Consider the following 26,950-nt stretch of genomic DNA (forward strand, 5'->3'; position numbering starts at 1 on the left):
CATCCACTGACCCGATTAGCAGCGAATTCAACTTGGCAGCTGGAAGACTGGGTATCCATGGATTTGAACGACCCCCTTTCTGGTCATCTCCGTGGATTCCTGAACCTCCGGCTGACGAATGGAGTTCACCGCCAATCTTGTCAGCCGATGTGGTGACAGGTATGATTTAAGTTGGGGTCGGGGACACACAGAAGTGGAGCCTGATAAGAGAAAGAGGTACTTTTATCTGATAAGATACATTTTTTTTAATATTCACTTACACTATTGAATTAGGAAGTTTCCTGAAATGAAACTGACCATTTAAAGAGTAATCATGGTTTCCCCACAAAGTCATGAATACAATAGATTCTTCTCCTTCTCGCACTGCTCACTCTCAGTTCACTGGTGAGATCAGTTCTCAGAGCGGCAGAGATACAAACTGTCAGGGATTTCAGGTTACAGCTGCAGTAGAGTGAAGACAGATGTCACATAAACATACTACTGCTTTTACTGTTATATATCACCCTAGTGCTGTATTCACAGCTTACACTACTCAGTACTGCTCTAAAATGTCCTCCATGTTACTGCTTTTATTGTTATATAACACCCCAGTCCTGGATCCACAGCTTACACTACTCAGTACTGCTCTAAAATGTCCTCCATGTTACTGCTTTTATTGTTATATAACACATCAGTCCTGGATCCACAGCTTACACTACTCAGTACTGCTCTAAAATGTCCTCCATGTTACTGCTTTTATTGTTATATAACACCCCAGTCCTGGATCCACAGCTTACACTACTCAGTACTGTTCTGTAATGTGTGTATGGAGAAATGGGGAAGCAGGATTCCGTTTCTATAGGAGCATCATAGCAGCTAGTCTCCATCCACTAGCTCAGAAATGACAGTTGGGAAACCTGATGAAAAACGCCAAACTGTATATAAGTTATATACTGACCAGATATAGTGCTGCTCCTCATGTACACACAGGGTTGATTATCCTGAAAAGTTAATCGAAATGACAGGTACGCTTTATATACTAGTAAAGCTGCAATATCACATATACTACATAGAATAACACAGAGAACAGAGGATAACCACCCAATGTATTTCTATATGGCTTTATTTAGGAAACTCGACAAGTGCCTTCATTATATATAGGTAATGTACATAGCAATCAGTTTTCCTCAGTGCAAATATTAAAACTTCCGATCATCCCCAAGACGGCTGGATGCCAGATTCAAGTCCTTCCTGTTGCCATGGTGATTTAAAGGATATCTTCCCCCATACAGAAGGGTTTTAAGAAGGAATTAGGTTCATTTTTGCTTTTTTTTTCTCCTATTCCAGAATCCATCTACTGGACACAGTCATTTTCCTGAGATAATAGAAACCTATTATTAAATTGGTAATATCCTGGCAGGATAATCTCACCCCCTCCTGTGAGAAAGTTTTACGATTGTCTTAGTTATTCCCAGAGTTCAGACAATGTTATCCACACCGGAAAATTACATTACAAGTGGTGAAGCTACCGACTTAGGTGACGTATTCTGCATTTAAAGGGCAAGACGCTCACTAGTGCAAAATTTTCAGAAATAACCCCTCCCCCCATCCATGTTTTTACAGTAGCGGAAATGTCTAGCTTCCATTGGTAACAAAGACAATGCCAATGTTGCAGATCAGATTCCACGATGCATCATTTCCTACGGCTGTAATATACATATTAAAGCTTAGTTGTCATAAGTGCGTGCCAGGAAATAACGCAAGGAGGCGTATGGAACAGTAACTGAGACGACAGCCACTTACTGCAATGTGGAAAATATAGCACCACCCCTGTCCTCAGGTTGTGTGAGGTCTTACAATTCAGCTCCATTCACTTCAATGGAACTGAGCTGAAAAACCACATTCAGACTATGAACAAGGGTAATGCTGTTTCTGTTGACAGCGGTCATGTTTTTCTAAGCCTGGACAACCCCTTTAGATAACATTTGCCATATTGTAGGGTTATCTGAGATACCACAAGGACAAGTATGGCTTCATGGCCCGAGCACCTTAAAGCACATACCTATTCTTCAACACCATTACATGATTGCCAATAGGTCTGTGCTGATTCGTTTCAGGAAAAATTTGGATCCACAGTTTTTTGGTCAGAAGTTTTGCCCACAACCAAGCGTTGGTTAGATCCCTGATTTTGGCTTAAAACTAGGGATTGCCAAATTGACCGCTTAGCGAAGTGCTTCGCTAGTACTGTAAATTTGCTCATTCCTGCTTAAAACACTGACCAAAATACTTTAACTGAACCCTGATTTTTATAAGGAGCTTGAAAAAATCTTTTGGAAACATTAGCATTTGTAATTTCCCAGTTTTACCATTACTGATTTTAATCCCCTGACGCGGAGTTTCCAAATGTGGCGTTACGAACAGGTTGTCATTAGCTCCGGTAATGCTGAAGACGGTTTGCAGCTGTATATGCCTCTTTGCTAATAGGGTGTTCCGTTATGTTCTCCTGAGGAAGCTGCATTACACTGTGAGAAGTCGGGGGGGTAGGCAGTGCTAGTACAGTACTGGCTGCATTAAGTAGCAAGTCCAGTAGACACACTTGGCAAGTATAAGGATCACAAGCCACTAGTGCTGAGCGGAATACTCTTAGGCTGGGTTCACACACAGTATATTTCAGGCTGTATTTGGTCCTCATGTCAGGTCCTCATAGCAACCAAAACCAGGAGTGGATTGAAAACACAGAAAGGCTCTGTCCACACAATGGTGAAATTGAGTGGATGGCCGTCATATAACGGTAAATAACGGCCATTATTTCAATACAGAAGCCATTGTATTAAGATAACAGAAAATATTTGCCATTAAATGGCGGCCATCCACTTGATTACAACATTGTGTGAACAGAGCCTTTCTGTGTTTTCAATCCACTCCTGGTTTTGGTTGCTATACAGCCTCAAATATACAGCCTGAAATATACTGTGTGTGAACCCAGCCTTAAAGAGTATGTTAATGCGCACATAAAAGATCCAGTATAAGAAAACATGACTGCATTCCTCCAACACAGCGCCACACTTGTCCTTAGGTGGTATTACAACTCTACTCAATCCACTTCAGTAGAACAGAGCTGCAATACCACACACAATCTAGGGGACAAGAGTGTTTTTTTTTTCCCTGGAAGAAAGCAGCGCCGTTTTCCTAATCCTGGTTAACCCCTTTAATCCAATGCGGATTTGAGCTGTTTATTTATACTGATTAAATCCGCAGCGGATTAAGTATGGAAACAAAGGCCCTAACTGCTAGGAAATTATACAAAGAGACAAATTAGATGAACTATAGAATGTAGGACCTAAAACATAGACATCCACTTCTCTATAGCACTCAATATTGTGCCAAGATAGATACAGCCACATCCTGGACTGTACGCCGATACGCCTGGTATTAGAATACTACAAATATAGGACAGTGTAAAAGAACTTCAGGCGCTTAGGCTATTCCGCCATACTTGTTAATAGCAGCCTGTTATTATTCCTACCAATCCACACAGTGGAGTAATCCCTTCAATAGCATCCATTAAGCCATCATCAACATGGTGCTAGTAAGCGCTAGTCCTTTCCCAGAAAAATCTGAATGTCATCATCTGACTCCTGACAAATTGCTTCTGTTAAAGCATACCTGTCACAAAATACGCTGGACCCACCTGGCGCAGCGCACAATTTATTTGCCACAGGAGGTTCGAGTATCCATGGAGATGACCATGCCAGGTTGTTACAGCGTTCTGCCCACGTTCTCATCCGATTGGGCTGGCTCGCAGTACTGACCTGGCGCGGTTGTCTCTATAGATACCCTGAACTTCCGGCTGCAAATGGGTTATATGCCGCGCCGGATCCAGTGTACTTTATAACAAGTACCATTTTAAATTTACTGAGTATCAAATTAAATCAGTCATGAGCAGTGTCAGGGAACCTTTGGTCCTCCAACTGTTGCAAAACTAAATTTCCCATCATGCTTGGACAGCTTTCGCTTTGCCTGTCCAGGCTGGTGGTAAATGTAGTTTTGCAACAGCTAGAAGGCCAAAGGTTCCCCCTTGTTCTACTTATACAGTCGGGTGATTTATTGCACTCTTATAGTAAGATTCGCTGTGTTGCCCATAGCAACCAATTACAGCCTAACTCTTATTTCTCCGGTAAAATTAAAGATGAGCTGTGATAGGTTGCTATGAGCAACAGAGTCTTATATAAATTTAAACACCAAAGTAATAGTCTTTGTTGCCCAACCAATGGTTGCTATGAGCGACCAAGCCAATTTTACTACAAGTTAGGCAGTTTTGATAAGTGAGGCCTACTGGTTGTCAAGCAGTGTTTCCTTAGCAACCAGTTGTCTCTTTGGGTTACTTAGGTCTTGAATCACACCTTTCTGCCTGTTAATGACTTATTAATCGGATTTCTGTAAAAATTTGTTTCTCTGGAGGAGCCTTCTTAAAAAGTGTACCTGTCATGACACCCGCTGCCGGATTGCCGGCAAGTTCCTTTGTTAATCCGGAAGTTCTGGTCTCCTTGGATACCAACATGCAATGAGAGTGTAACGCGTGCCACCACTATTGGATCCAAAGGGGGACGCACACATTACGGTCTTATTGTGTGTTGGTATCCAAGGAGACACGAACTTTGGTAACTTGCTGGTAATCTGGCAGTAGGCGCCATGACAGGTAGACTTTAAGAAGGACATGTAAAGACAATAAGAAATATCTCAATGTTGAACATTTACATAAATTACGTCTGCAGTGTGCAAAGCAACCACTGCTTTAGGTTTGCGGAGGGAACCAAACCGTCTACACGTACAAGCTGTGAGGCTTAAAGTGATCACAGGTGACATTGGACTGGGCAGAGCCTCTGTTTTGTGGGCAATAGACATTGGCTCGGTACAAGATCAAACACCACCAGGTAAAGATTTTGGTCATTGTTTAGGTTCCAAGCATGTCCCAGCTTTATCAAGACAGTCCCACAAGATTGGTAACCCATGAGGAAGGTGCAGGAGAAGTCACAATTCTTGGTTTCCAATGACCGTTCATTGACAAATAAGTATGGACAGGATTTTATGGCCGAAGCGAAGCATGGGTCACAGGGCTGTTCCGGTTTATTATGTCAAAAATCACAAGGACCATGGGCGTAAACGTCTTACTGCTGGTCTACAGTCTGTGCTGTCACCGGCGTACATCTTGAAATGGCTTCAAACAATTAAAACCTGTTTATTCACAAATGGCTTGATTTACTTAAAAAATAAAGGTAAGCTTCACGGAAAACTCCTGATTCACGTAAAACATTTGTTTTTCTTTAGTTGAAAAGTTTCTGGAAATAAACATCATTTCTGTACATTCCTCAAGGTGACTCAAAAAAAAAAAAAAAATGGCGGTCTATCTGTACATCTGTTAGCCATGTTCATCTAGTGGCAAAGTATCCCTCAAAATCCCACCCTTCCCCACAATTTATTTTTCATATATCTCAGAATCCACCAGGCTTTGAAAACTCTTCTTCCCTTGATCAGATCTTGGCTTCTTCAGATCGTTGACTGGCCACATATGTTCTCCAAGAACTCTCGAGATCCTGTTGACTGATGCCATAGCTGGTTTTCCTAAAGAGGTTCCTCGAAGAAATCACAGCCCCTTCCTTTCAAGCCTCTCCAGAATAGATTGCAGTTTTCTGACGGCTTCCTTCCGTGCATGCCGAATACTGTCTTGGCCACCAGTTTCTACTGAATCTAGCTCAAGTAATTCCTTGGTCAACAGCTCTTCTAAGCACCGATAACTCATGTCAGTCTTTTTCCCTACAAACTCATCCACTTCTCTTTCCAGATCCACCACCCTATCCAAGACCTGGTTGATCTTTAATATCCCCGGATGTGAGTTGCCGGAGGGATCGATGGGGACATTGCTAGCTTCTTTGGACCTCGGAGCCGGTTCTGGATTGGAAGGCTCCTTCCGGTTATACATCTGTGGAGAGGCGCTGTAATGAGGGTTGGGTGGAGGTTGGGTTGGCTTAGACTCAGAAGGTGGACAAGGAGGGATATCGGAAGGGTAGCCTGGGAACGGTCTCTGATGGTTGTAACCAGGATTTTGAGGCGAATCCTAAAATGAAAATGAAAATTTACTAATCGATTTTATAGACCTATGAAACAGATTTCAACTATGTGATCTGTAATAGGAAAGACATAGCCCGGTTAGTAATTCTCACCTTTACATCATAAACTGGTGACTGGACTTCTCCTCCTGGCCAGGGCGGTCTTCCTCCAGGCATATAATGTGGCCCATTTGGGTTGGGGGGTGGTGGTGCCGAGTGCCACTGGTAGTGGTTAGGAGCTCCATACATATTCCAGCTGTCATCTCTAGTACCCTGCATATATAGTACACAATAAGGTCACTATGTTCGCAAATGGTAATAACTAAACCAGTATATATTACTGACAGGTGATGTATTTGTGCATGGCGCTTGTACAGCAGTAGATTGCTCGCTGCTGAAGTGCTACACGGGAGAACCCGTATATCCCCACAAAATACACAGTGAAAATATATGCACCTAATGCCCCAATCAGCTGTGTATGAAAATGAATCTACAAAGAAAAGGTGACCATAAAGCATACCAGACAGGTACGGGCCTACTCACAGATACTGAGATGAACTCTACGCGTCTGTGATCTCTTGTCCACTAGTAGGAAAGGTTTCAGTGCATGTAATCCTTAGAAGTGTTGACAATGGAGTCCTAATGGAAGCATGCCCCGGCCAGCGGCAATGCTTCCGCCAGTATGAGCGTTCTTCTGTGTCATCACTGCTCACACTACTCTCCCGTAGACTCCGTAGTGTGAGTACTGACATCACAAGATACACGGGAGAACTCTGATACTGGCGGAGTCTCCTAAGCTTCCTGTAGGGAGGTCATCTACTGAAGCTGTCTAGAGGGATGCTGTCTACAATACATGTCATCTCCTGAAGCTGTCTAGAGGGATACTGTCTACAATATATGTCATCTCCTGAAGCTGTCTAGAGAGAAACTGTCTACATGGTCGTTTCCTGAAGCTGTCTAGAGGGATACTGTCTACATGGTCGTCTCCTGAAGCTGTCTAGAGGGATACTGTCTACATGGTAGTTTTCTGAAGCTGTCTAGAGGGATACTTTAGCTTTGGCTGTCCAGACGTGATTGGAAATGTAGTTTTGTAACAGCTGGAGAGCCTGAGTTTGACACGTGTGGTCTACATGTCATCTCCTGAAGCTGTCTAGAAGTATATTGTCTACATGGTCATCTAGGGGGATGCCATCTACATGGTGGTACTTTCGATAAAATACAGCACAACACACCATTACTATCCCATAGTGTCCATAACTGAAGGACAAAGAGTTTTGGATCCTGACCTGCTGACATGCACACCACCTCTCCTTTCCCCTAGGCCACCAGTAAACATGGCCACTGTCTATGCTAAGATTCATGAGAGTATATATGCTCTGCGCTGACATTCAGATTTTCATCTCAGTGCTAAAATGGGCTGCCCTGATGGAGAAATCCCCAATGCATGTGCCCTAAATAAACAGCAGATGAAGACCCTGGATACAGCTGTCATCTGTTTCTGGATCTCCGTAACCACAAATTAGTTTTACCGATATCTGTGTCACTAAACTAGTCCAGGACGGGATCGCTAATACTTACTGGAGGTGGGTACTGAGGAAACGGTTGGCGCTGCTGGGGAATATTGTGACACCCTTGCTGGGCGTATCCCCAATGAGAAGGTGCCTGCGGAGCCCCTTGCTGCATGGCCGACTTGTAGGGATCAACAGAATAGTGAGGTTGTGAGGGGGATGAGTAGTAAGGGTTTGGTGGATGGAGACCAGGGTAGGGTGGGTTCATTGTAGACTGGTTATATGGTTGTCCATACGAACCATTGGTATAGTGCTCCATCCCCTATGAGAAAAAATAGCACACATTAGCCTTATGCATTAGATTAGACTATGTCTATGTAATATCAATGCAGAACAAAGTGACGGTAAATGCATAATCGTGGAGGACTAAAATGATGAATAGGGAGACTACCAATTGTAGATGATATGGTAACGTATAAGTGTTATTACAAGAATATTCACAGTCCTAATCATGGTGTGAGACACAATCAGATGATTTCACCTCCCCCTCCCCTCTCACAGACAGGATCTGCTGCTGCATCCCCCTCTTATCATTTTATACTTTGGGGACTGAGAAGATTTTTCTCTCTGTAATTGTTCAGAAACCTGACGGAAGATGAACAGAATTTACATGACCTACTGATCTATAGTGATATGTTACATACCTGACCTCCAACTGTGTACGCAGGGGGATAGGGAGGACGGGGCTGACCTGCACAGGACCAGCCGCTGGGATCGTATCCGGGATATGGAGAATTCTAGGACAGAGCAGAGCAGACAGGATAAATCCTAATGATAATATTGAGATGCAAAATAAGACCCCTTATGGCACTAATATACACAGTGCATATTTGCTGCAAAGCAGGGCTGTGGATTCGGTAAGCCGCAGCTCCTACTCAGACTCCTGAATTTTATCAGGACCGACTCAGACTCCTGCTCCTTCATAAATGGCCGGTCACATACCAGAGGAGTTATCTATCACACTGGCTCAGCAGCTTCTCCCTAATGTCCTACATGATCCTGGGGCAATTTCTGAGGGAATAAAGGAATCCTGTATATAAAGCAGCTTCTCCTGTGTGTGCAGTGGATGCAGCCAGTCTCCAGCCTCCATGTCCTGAACTACTCACAACTAGATTAGATGGAGCAGGTGGTCTTTTCCTGCTGACAATCTTCTGTTTCTAACTAAATATTCACCATACTTAAAGAAACACTGCTAACAATGCCAGATCCCTGTGATATAGAGGTCAGCCATAGTGATATACAGGGGGTTACACATAGTGATACAGAGGGGTCACACATAGTGATATACAGAGGGGTCACACATAGTGATATACAGGGGGTCACACAGTGATATACAGGGGGTCACACAGTGATATAGAGAGGTTACACATAGTGATATAGAGAGGTCACACATAGTGATATAGAGAGGTCACACAGTGATATAGAAAGGGGTCACACATAGTGATATAGAGAGGGGGTCACACATAGTGATATAGAGAGGGGGTCACACATAGTGATATAGAGAGGGGGTCACACATAGTGATATAGAGAGGGGGTCACACATAGTGATATAGAGAGGGGTCACACATAGTGATATAGAGAGGGGGTCACACATAGTGATATAGAGAGGGGGTCACACATAGTGATATAGAGAGGGGGTCACACATAGTGATATAGAGAGGGGTCACACATAGTGATATAGAGAGGGGTCACACATAGTGATATAGAGGGGTCACACATAGTGATATAGATAGGGGGTCACACAGTGATATAGAGAGGGGTCACACATAGTGATATAGAGAGGGGGTCACACAGTGATATAGAGAGGGGGTCACACAGTGATATAGAGAGGGGGTCACACATAGTGATATAGAGAGGGCTCACACATAGTGATATAGAGAGGGGTCACACAGTGATATAGAGAGGGGTCACACATAGTGATATAGAGAGGTCACACAGTGATATAGAGAGGGGTCACACATAGTGATATAGAGAGGGGGTCACACAGTGATATAGAGAGGGGGTCACACATAGTGATATAGAGAGGGGGTCACACATAGTGATATAGAGAGGGGGGTCACACAGTGATATAGAGAGGGCTCACACAGTGATATAGAGAGGGCTCACACAGTGATATAGAGAGGGGTCACACAGTGATATAGAGAGGGCTCACACATAGTGATATAGAGAGGGGTCACACAGTGATATAGAGAGGGGTCACACAGTGATATAGAGAGGGGGTCACACATAGTGATATAGAGGGGTCACACAGTGATATAGAGAGGGGTCACACATAGTGATATAGAGAGGGGTCACACAGTGATATAGAGGGGTCACACATAGTGATATAGAGAGGTCACACATAGTGATATAGAGAGGGGTCACACATAGTGATATAGAGAGGTGTCACACATAGTGATATAGAGAGGGGTCACTGTGGGGGCACGCAATAGAGCACACACACAAACACACACAGCCTGCTGCAGCAATAGCACCCTCCCCCCCCCCCCCCCCCCCCCCCACACACATTTGGCTTGCTGCGGCCATAGCACACATACACACAGCCTGCTGCAGTCATAGTGCGCGCACACACACACACACACACACACACAGCCTGCTGCAGCCATAGCACCCCCCCCCACACACACACACACTCTGCTTGCTGCGGCCATAGCACACATACACACAGCCTGCTGCAGTCATAGCACACACACACACACACAGCCTCCTGTAGCCGTAGCCATAGCGCGCACACACACACACACACAGCTGCAGCCATAGAACACTGAAGAAAAACACACAATCTTCTCCCAGAGAGAAAACACCACACTGAGGACAGAGGTTACTGCTACACTACCTATGTCTTCTCCTCCTCTATATTACACAGGATATCTTCATATTACACTGCTGCTCATATACAATCATCCAGCATCCAGGAAGAGAACAGCACAGATCTCCCCCCACACAATGGACTCTTCCAGCTCAGAAACAAACTGACAAATAGTGACCGTCATCTTTTCCCCGACCACCCTTATGTAATAGGGCCAGTGTCCTATTACTGATATATCCCCCGACCCCCCTTATGTAATAGGGCCAGTGTCCTATTACTGATATATTCCTGACCACCCTTATCTAATAGGGCCAGTGTCCTATTACTGATATATCCCCCCGACCCCCCTTATGTAATAGGGCCAGTGTCCTATTACTGATATATTCCCCGACCACCCTTATGTAATAGGGCCAGTGTCCTATTACTGATATATCCCCCGACCACCCTTATGTAATAGAGCCAGTGTCCTATTACTGATATATTCCCCGACGACCCTTATGTAATAGGGCCAGTGTCCTATTACTGATATATTCCCCCGACCACCCTTATGTAATAGAGCCAGTGTCCTATTACTGATATATTCCCCGACCACCCTTATGTCAGTGTCCTATTACTGATATATTCCCAGACCCCCCTTATGTAATAGGGCCAGTGTCCTATTACTGATATATTCCCCGACCACCCTTATGTAGTAAGGCCAGTGTCCTATTACTGATATATTCCCCGACCACCCTTATGTATACAAGATATAGAAGCAAGTTAAGGAGCACTATAAACTATCTGTAAGATGTAAAGGTGCGGCTGGTGATATAAAAGCCTATGCCATACTCTCCACAGAAGCGGCCGTGACCACATCTCCATATTCCCGGACTGCTATCATACGCAGCTAATGCATTGTGTCTAACAAGGATCTTGGTTCAGGGATCCAACCAATGGGCTCCATATCCCTTACCTGCTCCATCTTTTCCGCTCTTATTTTATCTTATTATCCTAGGATAGATAAATGTATACCCCAACCAGGCTTACATTCACTTACTGTAGATTTACCAGCCACCTAAGCTGGAAGTTTGTTCCAAGCATCCACTACTCTTTCAGTAAAGTAATATTTTCTCATGTTGCCTCTGACCGGTCACCCAGCAAACCTCAAATTAGGCCCCCTTGTTCTTGTGTTTAGTTTCTTATTAAAGTGGTTGTCCGGACAAGGCTCTTAGGGTCCTATTACACTGAACGATTTTTCACAATTACCGACTAACAATGGCAAACGAGATTGTTAATCGTTAACCTGAAATCGTTCACCATATTATACAGAGCGATGGTCGTTACGATCATTACGACGATTGTTATTGCGATCGTTACGACGATTGTTATTGCGATCGTTACGACGATTGTTATTGCGATCGTTACGACGATTGTTATTGCGATCGTTACGACGATTGTTATTGCGATCGTTACGACGATTGTTATTGCGATCGTTACGACGATTGTTATTGCGATCGTTACGACGATTGTTATTGCGATCGTTACGACGATTGTTATTGCGATCGTTACTATGACAGTTTATTCCTTCTGATCCCTGCAAAACAATGAACAATGTGCAATTACACTGAACGATTAGTGAAAAAATGCAGAACTTGAGCGAACCAATGTGGAATTACAGAGAACGATTAAAGATGATTTTAGGTTCAGATCTAAATCAACGATCAACGACATACAAACGATTTTTCGATCGTTGCCTGCAATTACACAGAACGATTGTTTAAATTCGAACAATTTAATGATTTCTCGCATGATAATCGTCCCGTGTAATAGGGCCCTTAAGCTGTATACCCATGGAAGGGGTGAATGAATAAAAAAAAAAAAAACATGTACTCACCTCCCTGGCTTCTGCACTGCCAGTACTATGCCACTCCGGTCCTTCCTTTGCGGCTACTTCCAGATTTGGGCATGTGAAACAGCAGGCTGAGGTGGGATACCGCTCTTATGGTCTACGGGAGTGGGCACAGAGCTTGGCCATCTTCTCAACGCCCATAAATAATGAATGGAATAGTGGTCTACGTCTTGCTACTCCATCTATGTGAGGACTTCAGGAGTCCTGTTCTTGAGACTCCAGTGGTCCGATCACAAGGAAGCTTCAGACGCTTCAATACAACATACAGTTCACTATTACTCAGCCTCATGACTTGTAGAGCACTAGTTTATATACTTGATATAGAAATCACAAATAGTAACCGATATTGGATTTGTAAAGTAGTCATAAGATACTCTGAGGATCCAGGACTTGCTTTAGAGCATGGGTCTCCTCCAAACTGCGGCCCTTCCAGCTGTTGCGAAACCACAACTCCCATCATGCCTGGAAAGCTAAAGCATTGGATTTGTCTGTCCAGGCATGATGGGAAATGTAGTTTTGCAACAGCTGAAGGGCCGCAGTTTGGAGACCCATGCTTTAGAGTTTGCGACAAGACAAGCAGTCATCACATCACCTCCTTCTATTCTAATGCAGCAAAGCCAACAGTATAAAACACACAACCTAGTACTAAAACAAGCTCCGAGCCTGTGTAAGAGTAGCCACTAACTGGTACGGATACTAGAGCGCCGGCTGTGGAGGTACTATACAGAGTGTCCTTACCTGTGAAGGTCATAAAGCATCTGGCCACTTCTGATCCCAGGTATTAAGCACTGAGTCACGGAGTGGCGTCACCGCACGTGATGAAGAGGAGTGAGCAGGCTCAGGCAGCTCCAGAAGGAGTGCCCGTGCCGTCACCATTGGCACTAGAAGAATGTTAATACTCAGGAGCAGAGACACTTGAGACATCTTCCAAAATAAATGATGCATGGCTGTGTGATGTAATAAGGAACGACACACAATAGCATTGTTATCCCGACTAGAGCTCATAAAACTAGTGACGGGGGAGGAAATAACACCGGGCGTCTTGTTGCTGCGGGTGGGGGTGGGGGGTATAGTAAGACAAAAAAGGATCAGTCAGATCCTGAAATGGAGAAATGTGGGAGAAAGGATCTGGGGGGCACTACAACAAGGGGAAAATAGTGATGACTGGGTTAGGGTCCTATTACAGGGAGCGATTTTTAACGATTAACGACTAACGATAAACAATTGCAAACGAGATTGTTTATCGTTAACCTGAAATCGTTCACCATATTACACAGAACGATGGTCGTTAGTTACAATCGGTACTATGAAAGTTATTGCGATCGTTACTATGATCATTTACTCCTTCTGATCCCAGCAAAACAACGGACAATGTGCAATTACACTGACCGATTAGTGACCAAATGCGGAACTTGAGCGAACGAATGTGGAATTACAGCTAACAATTAACGATAATTTTAGGTTCAGATCTAAATCAACAATCGACATACGAACAATTTTACGATCGTTGCCTGCAATTACGCAGAACGATTATCGCTTAAATTCGAACAATATAACGATTTTTCGCATGATAATCGTCCTGTGTAATAGGGCCCTTAAGCCCCTATTCCACGGGCCGACGGAGAGGAGCAAACAAGCGCTCGTTTGCTCTTTGTTTCCCGCTCGCTGCCACCGATATTACACGTGGCAGCGAGCGGGTGAGTGCGGGAGGGGCCACAGGGAGTTGCCCGGGTGATCACTAGATCGTCTGGGCAGCCCATAGAGGATAATGGCGGTCTACTGCCACTGCTTCTATTCCACCGAGCGACAGCAGCAAATCAATATTGGCTGAATACGGCCAATAAATGTTCCGTGGAATAGGGCCTTTAGACGCTGAACAAAAGAGCATCAGGCATAGATCATGGAACAAGGTGGCCTGGTCTGATGAGTTATCATGTGGGCGGCCGGGCGCATCACTTACCTGGGGAGAAGATGGCACAAGGATTCACTATCGGAAGAAGACGGGGCAGTGAGATGGGCAATGTTCTGTTGGAGTGGGTATTACTGTGACACCTACCAACTACCTAACCATTATACACACCAAGACCCCTCCATCATGGCAGCCGCCTTATTCAGCAGGATAATGCCCCGGGGAGCCACACTGTACACATTGTCCAGGAATAAGGAACATGAGAATGATCTCAATCCTATCGATCATCTGTGGGATGTGCTGGAGGAACGAGACTTATCCATGGAAACCACACAGGATCTGCTGCCAGATGTCACAGCTCTATGGAGTCAAGGCCTCTGCGTGCTATGACTGATCAGTGTGTGTATATAAATCTATATTATATATAAAATTCATATGAAGGTAGACAGTGTTGGAGATCCGGTCCACTGCATAGTATAGGGCAGGGAAACTGGACTCTCCAGCTGTTGCAAAACTACAACTCCCATCATGCCGGGACAACTAAAGCTTTGGCTGTCCAGGCATGATGAGTGATTGTAGTTGTAGTTTTGTAACAGCTGGAGAGCCAAGGTTACCTACCCCTGGTATAGGCAGCATTACACGTCTCCATGTTATACAAGCTTATGGTGTATGAGGAAGTGAGATGTCAGGCCCCGGCTGGAGGTAGGTGTGGTGCCTTTCCCCTGCGTATTCAGCTTTCCTGTATCCAAGAACCCATAAAGGCCTCTACACGGAAATGTCTTCTGCCAAGTGGCACCAGGCGGCGAGAGATGTCTTCCAGATCCCTGCACCTACTGATAAGACTGGCAGCGTCTGACCCTATAACACTCACAGCATGTGCTAGTCATGTGCTGCCCAGCCGGGTGCCTACTACCATGTATAGTGCCGCTCTCTTCCCAGGGGATCTGTAAGTACCTTAAAGTGTTCCTGTCATCAGGGCTGCTGCTGGATCAGAGGTGAATTCCCCGCTGTGGGTAGAAGTGGCTACAATCACACATGAGACCATAACGCACATGACCCTCACCGGATCAGAATGGGGGTCGGGTGCATTACCTTCTCACATATGTTTGTAGCCATGGAGACCCAAACCTCCACCCGCAGCATGAAATCCACTGCTGATCCAGCGGGTACACTTTAAAACATCCGATTAAAGTCCAGTGATCACAGCTTCTAAAATCCAATCTGTTCTTTATTTGGGCACTACAAAAACATAAATAACAAAAGTGCTAAAAAAAAAAAAACATGTTGTTTAGCACATTTGTTTTTGTCTTTTATGTTTTTGTAGTCCCCAAATAAAGAACAGATGGGATTTCAGAAGCTGTGATCACTGGAGTTTTGCATAGCCTACAGGCTATGGCCCGCAATATTTTTCACGTGCTTCAGGACGCAACCTACATCGGCACAATTATCATACAACACGTGGGTGAGCTGACAAGATTTTTGCTTTTGTTATATTCACTATAAGGCTGGGTTCACACTATGTATATTTGAGGCTGTATTTGTGAGGCTGTATAGCAACCAAAACCAGGAGTGGATTGAAAACACAGAAAGGCTCTGTTCACATAATGTTGTAATTGAGTGGATGGCCGCCATTTAATGGCAAATATTTGCTGTTATTTTAAAACAACGGCTGTTATATTGAAATAATGGCCGTTATTTACTGTTATATGGCGGCCATCCACTCAATTTCACCATTGTGTGAACAGATCCTTTCTGTGTTTTCAATCCACTCCTGGTTTTGGTTGCTATGAGGACCTGACATGAGGACCAAATACTGCCTGAAATATACATAGTGTGAACCCAGCCTAAGGGTGCGTTCACACCTACAGGATCTGCAGCAGATTTGATGCTGTGTTCAGTTATTTAAATGAAATCTGCTGCAGAAAATCAGCTGCAGATCCTGTAGGTGTGAACGCACCATAAAGCATGACAGTCACTGGTTGGCAATTGTTTGCCACATGCTGGTGGGTAGGAGGGGTAGGACCTCGGAGTACACAGACATTACACACACAAGGCCTTACAGCTGTTGCAAAACTACATTTCCTATCATCCCTGGGCAGCCAAAGCTTAATGCTGCATTTACACGGAACGATTATCGTGCGAATTTGCACGATAACGATCGAATTCGAACGATAATCGTACGTGTAAACGCAGCGAACGATCGAACGACGAGCGAGAAATCGTTCATTTTGATCTTACAACATGTTCTTAAATCGTCCTTCGCAAAATATTCGCAGATCGTTCCGTGTAAACAGTCGTTCACTGAATTTTCCTATGTGCGAGATAGGCTTAAGCGATCGCAAAATGAATTTTCCGTACGATATATCGTTCCGTCTAAACGCTGATCGTTATAAAAAAAAACAAAACGTTACTTCGAAATCTTTAATCGTACGATCGGGCGAATTATAGCTCTGTGTAAACGCAGCATCAGATTTGGCTGTCCAGGCATATTGGGAAGTGTAAATTTGTAGCAGCTGGAGGGCCTGAGTGTGACACCTGTGCTGTAGATAATGAATGTCGTCAGCGAATACCTCCAATATAAACCTACAGCCAGAGGCCCTGATCTATCACTGTTCCCCCTGGTCTGCCTAGAGCAGCCAATCACAGCTCAGCTTTCATACTGTATAGCGCTCTGGTAAAACGAAAGCTGAGCCGTGATTGGTTACTGTGGAAAACAAAGACTGATACATCTAGGCCAATGTGTCCGTCAGCTGTAATTCACGTCCCAAACTGCTGACACTGTTAGGTTGCCTCCACACACACCGGATCTGCAGTGCATCCCTATGAGAATACATCCCACTGTGTGTACGCAAGTTAACCCCCCGCTGGCCGGAGCATACATTGCCTCCTCCCCGCTCCGGCTTGCTTCCAAGGTTCTCAGCAGGACCTCCAGCTCAGCGGCGGGGCAGTGCACTGATTGGCGGAGCGGGACCAGCAGACGCCAGGAACCCCCGAAGCAGGGAGGAAGTGATGTATGCTCCGGCCAGCGGGGGGTTAAATCACATGCACGCAGTGGGATGTATTCTCATAGGGATGCACTGACACTGGATCTGCAGCGGATTTGGCTCCGAATCCGCAGTGTGAAATCCGCTGCAGATCCGGTGTGTGTGAAGGCCCCCTTCGATAGCGGTCAGGACAAGGAGGCACATGGTAGCTTTCATACATTGGTCTGTGCTTCCACAACAGTGTGAAATAAGCTTCTGAAGTGCTGAGGCTGTAATCTTCCCTCACTCCCCCTCCCATCCCCAATCCTGTTTGGGATAACAGACTGAAGGGGGAGCGAGGAGACGGAAAATCCGCAGCATGCGACCATACCGTAGAGATGCAATCTCAGCACTGGCATAACACTACACTTGACTGACACTCCGGTGAGTATGAGATGGCTGGGGGTCGATGCCAGAAGTAGAGGTGTGGAGGAAAGGTTAGGAGACGCAGCAGCCCCCTTACTCTCAGAATCAATGGGAGACTATGAGGTGGGAGCTCCACCAATCCTAAAGCGGGGGCACAATTCTGGGAGATGGGAATAGCCCCTGTTCACACATCACACAGGATCGGCAGCAGATTTGATGCTGTGTTCAGTTATTTCGTTACATTGATATCAAATCTGCAGCGAATCCTGTACGTGTGAACGCACCCTTAAAGGGTTTTTATTTTTAGAAGTTTTTTTTTACTGGTGACCTATAGTCCATCTGTATCCGCTGTCTGCCAGAGCTAGGGCACCTGTATAGCGAGGACAACACCGGCGACAGCCAGGCAGGTCAGTACACTGTGTAGCGGCCATGCTGGATGACATTGGAGTCAATAAGAAAGGAGCTGCAGTACCCCAGCACGGCCACTGCCCTGTGTATGGCGCTGTGTAGGCTCTAGCAGACAGCTGATCAGTGGAGTGTCAGACACCCCCACCCATCAGATAGACTATTAACAAGTCCCTTAAAGGGACTGTCCAGGTGCCCCTCTTCCCTGTGACTCTTTAATAAAACTACAACTCCCATGATGCCACAGGTGTGAATGGTGACAAGGGGGCGGGGCCATGAGGTGACAACCGTGCCCGCCCCTATTCGAGCTGTCACCCACTGGTATAGAAGTCAGCCGGGTGACCACCCTCTAGAAGCGGCCATATTGGCTGTCACCCAGCTTTCCCAGACCCCGATATAGCGGCTATCCAGCAGTACCTGGGCTCCGGCAGCTCCTCCCATCTCTCCGCCTCCGGCCCAGCTCCTCGCGGCCTCCTGAGGGTAGTATCCGGAGCCCCAGCCCGCGGCCGCCTCCCCCTGCTGCTGCTGCTGCTGCTGCTGCTGCCGGGCCAGCACATCCCCGCTCGGATAATATCCGCCGCCATCCCCAGGTCTGTGCGTAGTCGACATGAAAGTAGCTGAGCATACAACCAGCCGCGCAAACCGACTACCACTGCGCAGGCGCGGTATGCAGCATGGCAACCGACAATCATCCAATCACACCCGCTGAGAGCAGCCACCAGCCAATCACAAGCGAGCGTGCCAAACTGGACACGCCCACTACAGTTTCAAACGGCCAATAAGGAGTATGGAGAATTATCTGTCACTTTACCCATAAGTTGCCGCCTTCCCTCGTCCTTTACAAGTATTCTAGCCAATCACGAGTAAAAGATTTCGTGACGTCACGTCCAATCATCGACCACACAACCCGCGCATGCGCGCTTTCCACAAATACTGTCCTAACCCCGCCTATTGAAGATATTTAAGCCAATCATGATTCATATTCTAACTACGCCCCTTGTAGTAGCGCTAACTCTCGGGGGACAGCTGTGTAGCCACGCCCACTCAGCGGGTTGCCGGCGTATGACGTCATGTTGACGTTTATATTTCGTGACCTGTATGCCGGAAGTAATTTTTCACAAATATGGCGAAGGTTCCGGTTGGCTGGTTTACGCGGTGTCCGGTGTGAGGCTTTGCCCCGAGCAGGGGGCGGAAGAGAGAATGAATTACATGCCGGGGACCGCCAGCCTCATAGAGGATATAGACAGTCAGTATAGAGCGTGTGTGTTGTCTGTAACGTGTAGTGTGCGCGGTGGCGTGGGCCTCATGCGGCGTAACTAGTGTTACCAGCAGGTGGAGAAGTTGCCATAGCAACGTCCTCCGTGTTTTTATGTGAGGCAGACGCTGACTTCCGGCTTGGTTGCTATGAGCAACTGCTCGCTGTGTAGACTCCAGTGCTGTGCTCACTGGCGCCACCTGGTGGCTGTAATTTTGCATGAGTTTTTGTTTGTCTGGATGGCTGGCTGTGGGGAGGGACTACATATACAATGGCTAGAACATGGCTACTTCCTCCCTAAAATCAGCAGCACCCCTGTGCTCAGGTTGTGTGACAGCTCGGCTCCTCGCCGCAATAGAATACAGCTGCAAACCCAAACTGAGGACAGGTGTGGCGCTGTTCCTGGAGGCAAACAGCCATGTTTGTTTAGTCTGGACCTCTCCATTAATGCGGCAGGGTCGAGCTTGATAACCAGTACGTACTTACCTCTCCCCGTGGCCATCCCCCCGAGTTGTGATGATGTCACGACTTAGAGGCGTGAGGAAATGCCTGTCCCGGCTGATTGATTACACTCTGGAGAAGCAGGCCCCTCAGGGCACCAGTCCAGCCTCTGCAGAACACCTGCCAAGGAATATTCATCCACCCTGTGCAGTGACCTCACTGTCATCTACTGTAGAGGGTTGGATGAATGTTAGTCTGCATTCTGCAAGAGTCGTCGGACCCCATAACGCTGCCGTGCACGGGCATAAGGGTAGTGTCGGCCTCCCTATCCCCTGCCCTATTGCACTGACCTGATAGTTTCCCTCTAATAAGCAAAAATGATGCTGACAATAAGTTTGTTTTTGTCTTTAGAGAAGCACTTGGTCCTGCTCAGAGATGGGAGAACTCTTATTGGATACTTGAGAAGCATTGACCAGTTTGGTGAGTTATCGTGTCTGGTAGAGTTTTGTTTACATTAGAGCGGGGATGGGGAACCTGCCGCCCTCCAGCCCAAAGTGGCAGAGGTTCATGGGAAATCCTTAACGTTTATGGAAGCAACGCATGAAAGCACAGGCTGGTCAGCCCTTATCTTTGAATAGTAAGCTGCAAGTCCTTGGTGTTATTTTCTGCCTGTTAAAGGGTTAATCCACCTAAGGGCCAAAAAAATCTAATGCTAGCTGCTCTTACTCACCAAGTCCCCCTGAGTATTCTGAGCCGTCTCCTGTCTTTCTAGCTGCTTCATTCCCGAGTCTTTCTAAAAGACTCTCTATAGCCAAGATGGGAAACTACATTTCCCATCATGCATTACCCTGATTGGTCTGTTTGCTACACGCCCCCATAGCTTTCTTTCCTGCCCACTGCTCGCATTACTATTGCACAGTGAACACAGTACTGTTTTTCTTTCTCTCCCCCCCCCCCCCCCCCCGATGTAGCATCACATCACCCCAGTAGGTATTCCATACTAGCTGATGATGTAGCAGAGCTGACCTGCGCATGGTGTAGCCGTGTGCTGCATAACAGGCATAAGACCGGGGGGCGGAGTGTAGTGTAGTTCCATCCAGACACTAAGAACATCTATAACACAATATGCAGAGCTGTGACACAGACGGGTACATATCTCTGCATTCACAGTCAGCAAGCAGAACTATAACTTTTCATATTACTAGGCTCAGACACACGTGTAAGTCTATGGAAGCAGCACAGGTGCATGGAGATTATGCAGATGATGTCTTCTGGGGCTTGGGTACAAGTCAATAGACAGCTAACCTGGCCCTCACAGAGGAGACCACATGTCCTGTGACTACAAAAGAAGAGGGAAGGGGGGGAGGGAGCTGAGCGTGGGCAGAGTGGACCCAGAGTAAAGTATTTTACATGTCTGGAGCAGATAAGAATGAGAAAAAGGGAAAGGGTGGGAGATAGGGAATACATGTATATTAGACATAGGGTGGTATTGGGAATATTGTTTTTGTTACCTGGATAATCCCTTCAACATTCTAGTTACAGCTATATTGTCCTGCCATACCTTACTCTTCAGCCAGGTGGCAGCAGAGTAGCTGATAAGGATTTCTGTCCGTCTAGTGACTTGATCATTACTAGCAATGAAGTGCAGGGCTGTTACATAATTTGGTGGCTTATCAATCAGCGTGGAGAGAGCCACTCCAGGGCCTGTGGTGGTCGGCTGTCGCTGCACTTTATCTGAGGTAACCCTGTCCCCTGTCTGTGGTTTTCGGCCTTTATTGCTGGAGGTTCACGCTCTTCTCATTCTGCTAAAACATGTAAAAGTTCCAATATATTTAATTTTCCATGTTCTAGATGTTTGTGGTCAGTGAATAAGACCATTATTATTTATATACACATCTGCAGATATTCGATAATTAATTTTCTCAGCTGAGAGCAATACTAGGGGTGGATAGGTTGGCAGCCTGTGCTTGTAAATAAGAGGTCACTTGCTTCCTGAATAGAAAATTTAGCAACTTTCCAAACAGTCTTCATTAAAGGAATTTTTTAGTCCAACCATTCTGATTACTTATCCTGAGGATATGCTATCAATATCGGATCAGTGGGGTGTTCCCTATGTCAGCAGGAGCCATGGCACCTGCATATACAGAGTACAGAGCCAGAAGCAGACAGTGTCCTATACTGAGTAGTGGCTGTGCTGTGTTAATGCAGTCCTGCTGCTATTGAATGTACAGAGCTGTCTGGCAAATGGTTGATTAGTGTAGGTTGCAGATGCCAGCACTCCACCCATCTGATATTGATTATATTGCCTAAGGATAGGCCCTCAATACATTTTGGCCTGAAATCCCCTTTTAAAGGGAATCATTTTAGGTATAGTAAATTTAATCACAGCCCAGGGTAGTGGTTAAAAGCATCTTCATCTTTATAAATTTGTACCTATGAGGAGAAGATTCCCTAAGCAGAGGCCAAGCCTGATCACTAGTGTTGAGTGAACCTGTCAAAATATTCGAGTTCAGAGTTTGATTCCCAGGGACTGAAGAAGTTGGATGCGGTCTTAGGGTAGCACATCCAGGGAGACACCTGTATGTGAAGTCAGGAGCCAGGTGCAAACTATCTCCAGTGTCTGATAATGAAATAATGAAGGAGAGAATGAAGGCCATAGTCTGAAAATTAGTAATCACTAACATGGGGGGGGGGGGGTTTATATATGTATTTATGTATATAATATATATATATATATATATATTATACACAAAACTACGCAACTGGTACCTCAGTTCTTGATCTGCTCGGTTCTTAAACTGCTTGGAACTCGAACTGTATTTTCAAGATAAGTTTGTTTTGGTTCTCAAACTCTGCTCGGTTCTCAAACACTTTTCGGGCCCCCAGTCTTGAAGTACTTGGTATCTGAACGTTTTTGCAAGCGTGGATGGTGGGTTGTACCTGGTGAGTTTAGCACTGGAGAGGTTTCTCATACAGTACAGTACTGTATAAGACTGCTGGAGTGCATATACAGTACAGGAGTAGTACAGTCAGTGCACCGCCATCTCCCATCCTGTACTGTATAAGACTGCTGGAGTGCATATACAGTACAGTAGTAGTACAGTCAGTGCACCACCATCTCCCATCCTGTACTGTATAAGATTGCTGGAGGCATATACAGTACAGTAGTAGTACAGGCAGTGCACCACCATCTCCCATCCTGTACTGTATAAAATTGCTGGAGTGCCTATACAGTACAGTAGTAGTACAGTCAGTGCACCACCATCTCCCATCCTGTACTGTATAAGACTGCTGGAGTGCATATACAGTACAGTAGTAGTACAGGCAGTGCACCACCATCTCCCATCCTATACTGTATAAGACTGCTGGAGTGCATATACAGTACAGTAGTAGTACAGGCAGTGCACCGCCATCTCCCATCCTGTACAGTATAAGACTGCTGGAGTGCATATACAGTACAGTAGTAGTACAGGCAGTGCACCGCCATCTCCCATCCTGTACAGTATAAGACTGCTGGAGAGCATATACAGTACAGTAGTAGTACAGTCAGTGCACCACCATCTCCCATCTGTTACAGTGCTGTGGTGGTGGTGGGGACTCTCTACAGTAAAGAATGAGTGAGGAGTTAGTGACTACTGTATTATAATTGATGGTTTTGTTGAATGTTGTGTATAATGTCCTGTACAGTATAATTCTGCTCTGTAATGTACTGTGGAGAATAAACTGGACACTTTTCAATGTAATATATGGGTACTGTAGGTAATTATTGGTGGCTGCTGGAACCAATTAAACACATTTACATTATTTCCTATGGGAAGACACTGCTCAGTTCTCAAACTGCCTTCCGGAACAAATTAAGTTCGAGAACCGAGGTACAACTGTATATATTTTTTTTACCATAGAAAGGTGTCCATAACCTTTACACCACCGCGCTGTACATCTCCTGCTCACCCACCCATATAACAGCAGTAGCCGGACTTTACATGGAAGCCGCTCTATGATCTGAATAGTTATTCAAATGTCTGTAGGAAAATCGCTGTCCTTGCTGAAACGTAAACATTTGTTATGCAAACGGCCGCTCTCCATTTATACAAGCAAATGGCACTCTGCATAGGAATGGGTGGGCTATCTGGGGGGTTTGGAGGTCTTACTTGGTCACATACCTCTAAGATGGACACACATAATATACTGCAATATCTTTATATTTCTTGAGCCTTTTCCATCTCGGTGGTCGATGTATAGTAAAAGCCACCTAGGCAGGGGAGAGACCTGCACTATTACTTCCTACAGATCAGAGATAATATCCATGCCCAAGGACACCTCTAAGGCTGTGTTAAAGGGGTTGTCCAGGGAGCATAATATGGCTAATACCTTCTGCTCACTTCCCTTCTTCTGAGGCATGAGGGGGGCGTATATATAGCTATATCCCAATAATCATGTGTGGAGGTGGTTTTCCTTACTGTCACCCTCTGCACTGTTCACATGCAGTTTGTAGTTTATTTGGGGGGCTACTTCCCCCAAATTACCAATTTCCACCCACCCCTTATGTTAATAATAAATGGAGTGGGTGGGCTGGATCAGTGCTCTGGGGGTGGTAGCCCTGTCCCCAGTGCTCCATACGGCCTTACTAGATGCTGGATTAAACTACAAACTGCACTGGTGCTGAGAATGAAAGTTACAAACTTGCCTTCATCCTCAGCACCCCATGCACTTGACTTGTCTAACCTGCTGACAGTCTCCTCCCCTTAAAGGGAGAAGGTCACGACTGGTAGGTGTACTGTGAAAAATTGCAAAGTTTTTGGACATCCCCAAAAAAGTCTTGTCCCAGTTTAGAGGTAGGGTTGGTATTGCAAGACATGCTGTGTGTGGGGTCTGAGGAGAGATAAGACATGTCATCCATTCTTCTCTTTTCAGCCAATCTCGTTCTGCACCAGACTGTAGAGAGGATACACGTTGGGAAGAAATATGGGGATATTCCCAGGGGAATATTTGTTGTGCGAGGAGAGAACGTGGTCCTCCTTGGAGAAATAGTAAGTAAAGTGGTGAAAATCTGTGTGTCATATAACATTAAAGGGGTTATCCAGGATTTTAAGAAAATTAAATAACTGTGTTTTAAAAAGTCACCCCTGTCCTTATTACAGTTCAGCTCTATTCACTTCAATGGAACTAATCTGCAAAATCTCACCCAGGGGTTGTGCTGTCTCTGAAAGACAGTGGCCATGGATTTTCTAAGCCTGGATAACCCCTTTAATCAAGTCAAGTTTTGATTGGTGGGGATCTGGGTGCTCAGACCCCAGTGCTGCACCCCGACAGGACAGGAGACTGTCCCATATTATACTTTCTTTAGTCTGCTACAGTTGCACAGAACGAGCTGGATCTGAACACTCACCAATCAGAACTATGTGTCTCTACAACCTGTGACTGTACTAATTTATGGATCCTATGTGGTGGTCTAGATTTTACTGTCATGTGTTTAAGTATTATTTGGACCTATGAAAAGTAAGACAAAGAACGACGACGTCTAGATGGCTGTGCCTCTTGTGTCCCTACAGGACCTGGAGAAGGAGAGCGACACACAATTACTGCAAGTCTCCATTGAGGAAATCTTAGAGGAACAGCGGGTGGAACAGCAGAACAAACAGGAGGCAGAGAGGGTGAAGGTGCAGGCCCTGAAGGAGCGCGGCCTGTCTATACCCAGAGCGGACACCCTGGATGAGTACTGAGCTCCTGACAGGACCATGACTCTTGCCGTAGAGATCCCAGGGGGGATTACTTTGCGTTTTGCCTTTTATTTTTTCTGTTCGGACTGATCTGCTGCAGCCGCACTGTATTAGTTATGGGTTACACTGATGAAATGATTTCGGCTGCGTGTAACGGTGATGAAGCCAAGATGGGAGCACTTACGTTCTATGACAGAGGGGAGGATCCCCATTAAAGATTTCATTTATGACCGGTTTATTTTTTTAATCCTTGTGCTGTTTCTCTTCATTACAAGGATCATGTGACTATGCTATGAAATGGGAGGCAAATATTGGGTTTACATACACGACTGGTTTGTCCTTGTCAATGGGCCTTAAATGACATAGAATACGAGGAAGGCCCTAGCTACAGCTTTGACCGTCCAGGTCCCGTGTGTAGATCCATCCATCCCCTATTACGACTTTTTACTGTCCAGAATAATCCATTACCTCCTGATGCGTCATAATACAGCCTGTTATTAGAGCAGGGATGGGGAACCTTGGCTCTCCAGCTGTTGCAAAACTACAACTCCCATCATGGCTGGACAGCTAAAGCTTTGGCTGTCCAGGCATGATGGGAGTTGTAGTTTTGCAACAGCTGGAGAGCCAAGGCTCCCTACCCCTGTATTAGAGGATAGACATGGAGAAGCTCCTGCCCACAGGGCGAGGATTATAGCATCTGCCTTGGACATGAAGATCTTTGTGAGCATCTCGGGCCTTGGGGCTCCGTTTAGTGCAGTATGTGTTGAGTGTTGTATCTTTCCTGCTATCGAATAGCCGCTGTTGGTAGGACCAGTTTGACCATTCCTGATGCTATATATAGCAGTGCCGGAAGGTTTGTTGTGTGTAGCTGGCATCTGATTTGCGGCAGGAATGCTGAGCTATAGTAAGGACTGGCTCGGCTGGTTCAGCGGGGACTTGGCTTGTCCTATTATGTCAATTTGCATGGTTGGTGGTTTATGGGTTTTACAAAAGCAGTTTATTTAAGCGAGTTTCTGTTCCTCTGTCTTACTAGTCCCACAGGTAAGAGACCTGTCAGTGTTAGGCTAGTGTCGCACGAGCGTTATACGCTTCTGCACATATACTGCGGTCACATGATCTGCAAGGGATGGAAAGAGAGGGGGATGTATAATGCTGTTAGCTGCTGTAGGGATGGATATGGGGGCAGATATGCACAAATGTGTGAAACCAGCCCTGGGGGTATATTACAGTCACCAGTATGGGGTTGGTAGAAACTCATTCAGCTGAATGAAACCAGTTTTCAATTGCAGAACTTTCTTCCAGTCTGCCATGTGTGAATATAGTGGTAAAGAAGTTCTCCAGCACTTCAAAGCGTTACTGTCACTTAAAGGGAAACTGTCAGCAGTTAGATTCATCTAAAGCCCTCTATTGTGCACGGGATGCTGAGGAGGAAGGTATGTCTCTTACCTTCATCCTCTGTGCGGTTTGTAGTTAAAGGGGT

At 45.6% G+C, this 26,950-nt stretch overlaps 2 protein-coding genes across 3 annotated transcripts; one reads left to right on the forward strand and one right to left on the reverse strand.

The window, feature by feature from the left end:
- Positions 1-1,086: 1,086 nt before the first annotated feature.
- On the reverse strand, positions 1,087-18,805 carry BAG4 (BAG cochaperone 4). The gene is made up of 6 exons (XM_069945594.1): positions 18,472-18,805; positions 8,299-8,391; positions 7,665-7,916; positions 6,201-6,359; positions 2,967-6,094; positions 1,087-2,621 (listed from the first exon to the last, which is right to left on the reverse strand). The coding sequence occupies exons 1-5, from the start codon at positions 18,661-18,663 to the stop codon at positions 5,624-5,626; spliced, it is 1,167 nt and encodes a 388-aa protein (XP_069801695.1). The 5' UTR covers positions 18,664-18,805; the 3' UTR covers positions 1,087-2,621; positions 2,967-5,623.
- Positions 18,806-19,077: 272 nt separating this feature from the next.
- LSM1 (LSM1 homolog, mRNA degradation associated) lies at positions 19,078-25,700 on the forward strand. Of its 2 annotated transcripts, none has more exons than XM_069945618.1 (4): positions 19,078-19,300; positions 20,162-20,230; positions 24,665-24,780; positions 25,303-25,700. In XM_069945618.1, the coding sequence occupies exons 1-4, from the start codon at positions 19,153-19,155 to the stop codon at positions 25,471-25,473; spliced, it is 504 nt and encodes a 167-aa protein (XP_069801719.1). In that variant the 5' UTR covers positions 19,078-19,152; the 3' UTR covers positions 25,474-25,700. The 2 variants fall into 2 exon arrangements, with proteins under 2 accessions (XP_069801719.1, XP_069801710.1); XM_069945609.1 differs by lacking the exon at positions 19,078-19,300 and adding an exon at positions 19,617-20,060.
- The last annotated feature ends 1,250 nt before the right edge of the window (positions 25,701-26,950 follow it).

The sequence above is a fragment of the Dendropsophus ebraccatus genome, chromosome 1, assembly GCF_027789765.1.
Source record: "Dendropsophus ebraccatus isolate aDenEbr1 chromosome 1, aDenEbr1.pat, whole genome shotgun sequence".
Taxonomy (NCBI): domain Eukaryota; kingdom Metazoa; phylum Chordata; class Amphibia; order Anura; family Hylidae; genus Dendropsophus; species Dendropsophus ebraccatus.